This window comes from Chrysochloris asiatica, unplaced genomic scaffold (genome assembly GCF_000296735.1).
Source record: "Chrysochloris asiatica unplaced genomic scaffold, ChrAsi1.0 scaffold00140, whole genome shotgun sequence".
Classification (NCBI taxonomy): domain Eukaryota; kingdom Metazoa; phylum Chordata; class Mammalia; order Afrosoricida; family Chrysochloridae; genus Chrysochloris; species Chrysochloris asiatica.
Window position 1 is genome coordinate 9,044,482 of NW_006408658.1, and position 8,837 is coordinate 9,053,318.

An 8,837-nucleotide genomic window follows, 5' to 3' on the forward strand; every position below is an offset into this window, starting at 1 on the left:
TGTAACCATGGCAATGAAAACGATATATGATATAGGATGAATGTAAAACTAATGTTCTCCCATGTAAACTATCACATAATTCACAATAAAACATTTTTTAAAAATGGAGATAGAAAACAAAACAATAAAACTTTCACTTAATTCACAATAAAGTTTAAAATATATATATAACTGATGATCTGCTCTATAAACTTGTATTTAATTCAAAATAAAAAGTTAAAAACAAACACAAAATAGAAAAGAGATAAGAAAATTAAAGTATCAATCAGGTCTAAAAAGAATGCCAGAAAAAGAGAAATGTGCATGGAGATTTCACAATAAGTCAAAAAACTTACTAAAAATAAGAACATGATTAAGTTTCCAGCTTGAAAGGACTTATACCTAGTTACCTAACACATAAAATGAAGACACTTACTAACATGGTTAGATTCAAAAGACCAGGTCATCATGAAAAATCTGTGTTATATGAAAATGTACCATGAGAATATCGGATCACAAAATGGGAATGACAACATCATTATGCAATGCTCAAATTTCCATCATAATTGTCAAACCACTGAGAATTATGATCAGACCAAGTTGACACATAATCATAATAGCCAGCATTACTCTCATCTCACACACCTACCTCAGTGTTCATTACTGCCAGACATAAATCATTAATGTGAAAAACAGTAATGATAGATTTTTATTATTGTCATAAATGTAAAATGTTAGATAATGACAGTCAGTAAGTGGAGTATAGTTTCGTTAAGTGCCGTTGAGTTAGTTCAGATTACATTAAAAATGGAATTAAAATATAATGGAATTTTTCTGTGAACTTTTGGAGCCCCCTCAAGGAGCCATAGTAGCGTAGTGGTTACGAATTGGACTGCTATCTTATGGTTAGCAGTTCGAAACTACCAGTTGTTCTGTGGGAGAAAGATGAGGCTTTCTGTTCCTGTAAAGATTTACAGCCTCAGAATGCCTGTACAAGGTCACTATGAGTCGGAACCAACTCCACGGAACAAAACAACAACAATCTATTAAATAATAGATTTAAGAAATTCAGAACACAGAAATTTGATATTAAAGATTTAAAATTTGCTATTTTTAAGGAGAGCGAAAGAGTGGTCCAGTTTAAAGCTCTGAGAGACATGGATTATCTGACCTTTTAAGGTCACCTCCAACTTCAGAATGCTCTAATTCAAGAATTTCAACTAAAAGTAGTTTGAGCACCTACTACATATATTTATAATTTGTCTTCCTTGAAACTCCACTTTCTTGTTATTTAACTGCTGCTGTAGATAAGGATTACAGAAGCAGTCCTGGTGTGGCACTGCAGGATAATGCACTGGACTGGCAGTTCAAACCTACCAGTCACTCTTCGGAAACCCTATACAGGGTCACTATGAGTCGGACTGACTCTACGGCACTTTAGCAGCAACAACTGTTACTGCTACGTGCAGTCAAGCTGGTTACAACTCATAGTGACCCTGAATACGGTTTCCGAGGCTGTAAATCTTTACGGGAGCAGAAAGCCTCATCTTTCTCCTGCAGAACAGTCGGTGGATTGGAACTGCTGACCTTGCAATTAGCACCTCAAGGCACTTAGTGCCATCCTGTCAGTTCCACACATAGAGACCCTATATAGGGTTTCTGAGAAGTGGCTGGTAGGTTTGAACTGCTAACCTTGTGGTTAACAGTCCAGTGCTTATCTTACAACACCATACCAGGACTTATGGTACCAAAGCATTTAAGAAAAGTGAAATCTAAAGAGAGGTTAAGTAATTTGCCTGAGGTCAATGACCAGTGCTAAAATATGACTCTCATATTCAATTCTCTTAATCATTAGCTCTACTTAGTGAATTTTAAGGCTTTAAGAAAAAGGTATGGCTAATATTTCCCGAGTGTTGTAATTTGCAATATGAGGCAGCAAGAAGGTACATTTAATATCTAACCCAGCAGTTCTCAAGTGTGACCCACAGATACCTGGGGATCCCCAAGATCCTTCAGGAGCCTTCGAAGTCTACAAGGTCAAAAACACTTCCATAATATTAAGATGTTGTTTTTTTCAATCTCATTCTCTCATGAATGTATAATAAAGTTTACATAGCCTACATAATGTATAACAACTTAACAGTCTTAATGCAAAAGAAATGATAAAAATCCAGCTGTCTTTATTAAGTTAACTATAAAGGAATTTGGGAATATAGAAAAAAATGTGTGTGGAAAATTGTTTTATGTTTTTTGTTTTCATAAAAAATGGTTATGCTAACGTGTAATGGTTACATTACTGTTATATTTAAATGAATTAAATATTTTCCCATTTTCAGTTAAATTTTAATATGCAAAATATTGGTGGTGGTGGTATGCCAAGGAGTCGGTTCTGACTCATAGCGACCCTGCATATGGTGTCTGAAGTTGTAAATCTTTACAGGAATAGAAAGCCTCACCTTTCTCCTGCAGAACAGCTGGCAGTTTCGAACTGCTGAACTTAAGGCTAGCAACTGGTAACTACTATACTACCACTCTTTATGGTCCTCAATAATTTATATGAGAATAATAAAGAGGTCCTAAGACTGATCTAGTCAATACAAACTACTGCCAGGTTTGATAGTAAGACACCCTTTTCCCACCTAGCATGTGGCAACTAAAAATAAAACTAATATAAAGCAAAAAGTCACATTTTTGTTTTTCCCTACTACAGTAGTTTCTAATTTGGCTCATTACATTTATGTAAATTCTATTGTAAACTATAAATGGAATTCCCAAAATTGTTTCTGCATTTCAAGACAGTATTGACAGGTGGTAACAAGAAGGGTTCCTCAAGTAAACTTCAGATTCAAATTCTGTAAGAGGTAGCTTCAAAAGTTTGAATAATAATTCCACATCTTTTAATTCCATTTTTCCACAAACTTTCTGACGACCACACACATTTTCAACATTCCTTTATTAAACAGTCATATTACTAAAACATAAAAAAATCTAAGTCTATATGAAGATTACCAAGACTGAAATGTCATTAACTCAATTTATCTTCATTGTAAAACACTGTTGTTGTTGTCAAATACTGCCAAGTCAATTCCAATCTGTATAGCGTTTCCACCCGCGGGAGAAAGATGAGGCTTTCTGCTCCCATAAAGATTTACAGCCTCAGAAACCCTGTACAGGGTCACTATGAGTCGGAACCGACTCCACGGCACATAACAACAACAACAATAGGGTTTCCAAGGAGCAGCTGGTGAGCTTGAACCACCAACCTTGCAGTTCAAATGGCTTTGCAGTCTGGCGCATTAACCCACAGAACCACACACATTACATTAAATTTCTAATAAGTTAACTAGTTTAAGTTCAGATCAGTTCCACAAACATATCTTTAAGGCCATCTGACAAACTCTTATGCACTATATTAAGAACAAATAATTTACTTTAGCAATAGCTTAAACAGCAAAACTCTATTCAACTTAAAAAAAAAAAAAAGGCAAATTTCAGGTTTGTTTTTTGGGGTTTTTTTAAACAACGTTGTGAGACCTATAAATTATTGTATTAGGTCCTATCATACTCCCGTTACCACTCTAATCCCCATCTGGAATATATTGCATACAATCAAATGGCACAATACAAAATGTTAAAATAATAATTGCATAAGGGAGAATAAGCAGACAACACCTTCACAATACCAAAAATATATAAAATCTACTAGTATGTTAGCCTTGGTGGCACTTAACAACAAAACACTATAAATTTCATCATTCATTCAACAAATACTTCTGAGTGCCTATCTGGTGTTATGCTGTGGGCTAAAGCAATGGACTGCAAGGTTGGTTTGAACTGCAAGGTCAGCAGTTCAAGCTTACCAGCTGCTCCTCGGAAAACCTATAAAGGGTCACTATGAGTCTGAACTGACTCAATGGCATTTAACAATAACAACTGTCTGCCAGGCAGTCTGCTACTGATTGGGGATACAATAAACAAGGCAGAGAATAGATTTTATCTTCATGGGACTTGCAATCTACTGTGAAAAATAAGTAATTATAAATGTGGTAAATGCTATTAAGGAAACAAGACTTAAGCTTGTTTCCTTAATAGCATTTGCCATAGACTTGCCATAGACTACCATAGTAGCTTTGCCATAGACAACCATCTTTGGAAGCTGAATTATGGAACTCACATAGACCTAAAATAAATAATTCATAAAGACTTATAGCAAGATGGCATGGATACTACAGATCTTTGCTAAATGTGTAAGAAAACTACAAACACTACTCATGAAAACAAGCATCAATTTTTAGTCAAAGCTACAGAATTGTTGCTGTTGTTGTTGTTGGGTATCATTAAGTCAGTTCTGACTCATAGAGACCCTGTATAGGGTTTCTGAGGAGTAGCTGGTAAACCTAAACAGCCAACCTTGCAGTTCAGACCAACTTTGCAGTCCAGAGTATTTACCTGAAGCGCCACAACAGGACTCCTACAAGCTGAAGAAAAGCATTACTTAAACTATATAATGGTCTTAAAAGTAAATTAACTTCACAATTTCACAGTGCAAAAAGCATGTAAACACAATTCTAAAGCAGCTAAATGTCATGAAGTATCCTAGATAGAACCTTAGAACAGAAAAAGGCCATTAGGAAAAAGCTAAGGAAATGTAAATAAGTTACGAATTTTAGTTAATAATAATGTCAATATTGGCTCACTATTTGTAATAAACATCATACTACTAAGATGTTAACAAGAGCGGAAATTGGGTGCAGGGTACATGGAATCTTCTGGACTATCATATCAATTTTTCTGTACATCAAAAAAACTATTCTGAAAGTTTATTTTTGAAAAAATAATTCAAGAAAACTGTAGATGGCTTTGGTAATTATTCAAAGAAAAGTTTCTAAAAGTTTAAAGAGGAAAAAAAGTTTTATGAAAGTTAAGAAATGAGGAACAATTAAACTCTGGCCATTATTAATTAGAACATAAATTCTCCACACTCTCAAAGGAAACCTTAGTTGTTGCTGTTCAATGACGTCGTGTCTGTTCTGACTCATAGTGACCCTGTACAGGGTCTTCCAAGAAGCAGCTGGTGGGTCTGAACTGCCGACTTTGTAGTTCGCAGTCCAGTGCTGATCCTACAGCACCACACCAGGAGCCATACCAGGAGTAAGAATCAAACTTGCTGATCCTTAAATTAAGATCTCTACACATGAGTCGGAACCCACTGCCAGGCACACTACCACCACCACTCATGCTAAGGAGTCCTGGTGTGGTACTGTGAGTTAATGTGCTGGACTGCGAAGTCGGTATGAACTGCAATGTTCAAGCTCAGCAGCTGTTCCTCAGAAATCCTATTCAGGGTCAGTATGGGTCAGAACCTACTCAATGGCACTTAAATACAACACCACTCATGCTAAGGGGTCCTGATGAGGTGCTGTAGGACCAGCACTGGACTCAGCGGTTCAAACCCACTAGCTGCTCCTCAGAAACCGTATGTAAGGTCCCTGTGAGTCAGAATGAATCCTATGGCAATTAACATGTTAAAATCTTCCTAGGACAAGAGATTAGTAGGGTTTTCATACAAACAAAATAGCTTTGCATCAGCAATTACATTCCCAGAGCACACAATAAGCACTTTATATCTTACCAATAATGACCTACATTTTATGTATGGTCTGTTCTGAAATTGACAGAAAATGCTGGATCCGGATCAACCCCATAGGTTCTACAAGTTACGCTTGTTTCTGAAAAACCTATAAGCAAAGAGTGTGTATGCGTCTTGGGTAAGAGAGAAAAAGGCCATCTACATATCAAAGGAAAAATTATTGCTCAGGTTCAACTGAAGGCAATTTTGCAACTAGAATCAACCTACTTTCATGCCATACAAATTAGTAAAAATAGTTCAAGGTATTAATAAAAGTCTGTATTTATATCAAAATCTGCCTTCCAGCAAAAGCTAACGTTTTCTGACCGTTTGGCAGGTACCCAATAATTAATTTTTTTAAATAGGCATGGAAAATAAGAGAAAAACAAAGGAAGGTGATTATCTCTAAACTGTAGTGTCAAGTTTGCATAATGTAGCATAAAACTGGAAGTAATTTTAGAAACAACCATCACTAAACCAGGATCTTGCATCTAATACAAAGTATAGCAACAACAGAAACCTAACCATGTAAGTGACATTACAATTTCACTCATCAGATAGTACGGAATTCTAAGCAAGCTTCAGAGAGTCATTTAACTGAAACGGTATTACTATTTTAATCTAATTTACACAACTAGATGAGAAATCTATTACTACTGTACTCCCTCCCTAGCCCCAAAGGAAATCCTACGTAACAAAGATGTCCATTATTCTCAAGGCTCTTATCACAGAAATCCTAAATATGTAATCGTAAAATACTTTAAAAGATATGAATAATTAACATTTCTCCAGTAATTCCTGTTTGCACCACCATGAGGAGAGTCAGTCACTGCTGCATGTTTAAAACCAGAAAAAGGGGAGGTGAGATGTGAAAAATTCCAAGTAAAATGATCATGACATGGCATCTGGCAGTGATCTGAAAAGCATCAACAATGCCAGAAGAACTGTCAGTGATGAAAATGAAGAAAATGAAGGTTTCCTACAAGCCGCAGCCTAACCCAAGGAGGCAAAACTCAGACCACCATTGCCACCACCCCGTTTACCCCCAACCCCTACCCCATCCTCAGGTCGCCTCTAATTCATATATATTTCTACCACAACTCAGACTAATTCCCCACCAAAGTGAAAAACATCCAAGAATTCCGTACGACCACCATTTCCCACCTTCTGTAGGATCCGCACTTCCCAGAGCCAAGCCTCTGGGGAAAACAACGCCCAGATCCCACCCTCCTTGCCTAAGGTTGAAGAGGGCCTGTTCCCAGGACTGGGGCTTCCTGGGGTGGGCCCCATAGAGCAGACCAACTGGGCAAAGAGCAAGGAATAAGGGTGGGGCTCAAGAAAGGGGGCTGGGGTTGGGGAGACGACGGCGGCCAAAGGAAGAAAGGAGGGATAGATAGGAGGCAGGGGCTGGGCGGGGTGAGGACTAGGGAGGGCAGAGCGAGAGAAGAGAGGGCCGGGCTATGGGAAATCGAGACGGCCGAGTCGGGGAGGGAAGAGACAGGGCATGAAAGATGAAAATCGAGCGGCGGATAAGGCGAGGAGAAGCCGGGGGCGAAGGGGACCGGTCGGCGAGGATCAGGGTGGAGGGAGCCTCCGCGGACAGAAGGGCCGCACTGGGGGCGGTGCGGCGAAGCCGCCGGCCAGCTGCCAGCGAGTCGGGGAGCCGCGCACTCACCGCTCTGCTCCCCCAGGAACACCAGCTTGAATTTCCTCAGCGGATTCCCGAAGTCTCCGCCCGCGGACATGATGGAGCCGGAGGAGCTGCCGCCGCCTCAGTCCAGAGACCTCCCGGACCGACGCCGCTCCAACCGGCAGACGAAAAAGGCAAAAGGAAGAGCAGGAGCCGAGCTCTCTCGGCCCCTGCAGGCCCGGCGGAAGAACAAGGCTGGAGCGTAGGACTCCTCCACAGACCGGCAGCCGTCGCCGCCGCCTCCCCGCAGAGTCGCCTAGTACCTAGCGAGGCCCGCGGCTTGGAAGGAAAGGAGGGCGGTGTCGGAAGCAGCCACGGGTGTGCTCGGGATTCCCAAGGCTAGCACCCTTGCTTTCCGCAGCACCCAGAAGGAGACTGGGGTGAGAGAGGCGGAGGGTGCCGGAGACGGAGCCGAAGATGTGTCTGGGACCTCTTAAACGCAGCGTCTCAGCTCCCCAGCTGCCGCTGCCACCGCCACCGCCACCGCCACCGCAGCCCAACCTGCTGAGTGCGCGAGCCTCTAGTGCGGCGCGGAGCGAGCCTGGGCGCGAGCCTGCCGCCCCGCCGGCCGCCGGCGTCCGTGCGTGCGTGCGTGCGCGTACGCGTGCACGCCACAATCAGAGCCTTCCTGGTTTAGCCAGCTCTCCCAGCTTCCTCCTGAACAGCCGGGAGAGTAGGGTAGGTTAGGTTTCCCCTCGCGTCTGTGGAAAGAGGAGGCAGGGCGGAGCCACAGGGAAATCAAGGGGCGAGATATGAAGCACAAACGTCTCTTACATGATGAGCCAATTGGAAGAGGCCAAGGGCGGACGAAAAAGAGAGTGAACCGATGGTTCGTCCGCGCTGCCCTAGCACAGTGGAAAACATCCTGTCGTAGCGGCCATATGAAGTGTGGCTCCTTGCAGACTAAGGGGAATGTAGGCAAGGCGAGGTGGAGGCGGGGCTGGAACTGAGGTAGGAATGATCCTAGCCATGTGCAGATAGAGTCAGAGAGCAATAGGGCCTTTTTTTCCTGAGTCCTCAGCCCTCCATCACATTCCCCAAATCTGTCCTTTACCCTTGCACGTGTCTCCATCTTCTTTCTCACCATAATTCCTCAGACAGACGGCATCTTACTAAGTACATTCTCCCCCACTGCTCCCTGGACTTTCATAACTGCCAGAAGCAGCACCTCCACGATTTACAGATGAGAAAACAATCCCAAAAGGAGGAAATTACTTTAAAAGAAAGAAAGAAGATTCGCAAATACAGAATGTGAAACTTCACCAGGTTTTCTTATTTTCCTCCACTGAGCTTCTGCCACCTGCTTATTGGCTAGCCCACCGTCTTTTATTCCCTGACCTGACCTGGGTTGGTCTGTTACCAGCCCTTGATTCTCAGATGTTGATACTTTAGGGGTTATATCCTTCTTCTACCATGCTAGAAAAGGTTTTAGACATCAGGTGAACCAAACATCTCATTTCACAAAGGAAAACAGCTTTTGCAGAAAATCACGCAATATTACAGGCATAGTCTGAACTGGATCCCAAATCTGGGAAAGGG

General features: G+C 41.5%; 1 protein-coding gene across 3 annotated transcripts in view; it reads right to left on the reverse strand.

Annotated features, from left to right (window-relative positions):
• The window catches only part of RAB6A (RAB6A, member RAS oncogene family), a 100,555-nt gene extending 92,747 nt beyond the window's left edge, over positions 1–7,808 (reverse strand). For 2 of the 3 annotated variants that reach the window (XM_006870280.1, XM_006870281.1), the window contains exon 1: positions 7,284–7,808. In XM_006870280.1, coding sequence (XP_006870342.1) covers positions 7,284–7,353 — 70 coding nt within the window. In that variant the 5' untranslated portion in view covers positions 7,354–7,808. The remainder of the gene's footprint in view (positions 1–7,283) is intronic. The other variant, XM_006870282.1, reaches the window with a different exon arrangement.
• Between the last annotated feature and the right edge of the window lie 1,029 nt (positions 7,809–8,837).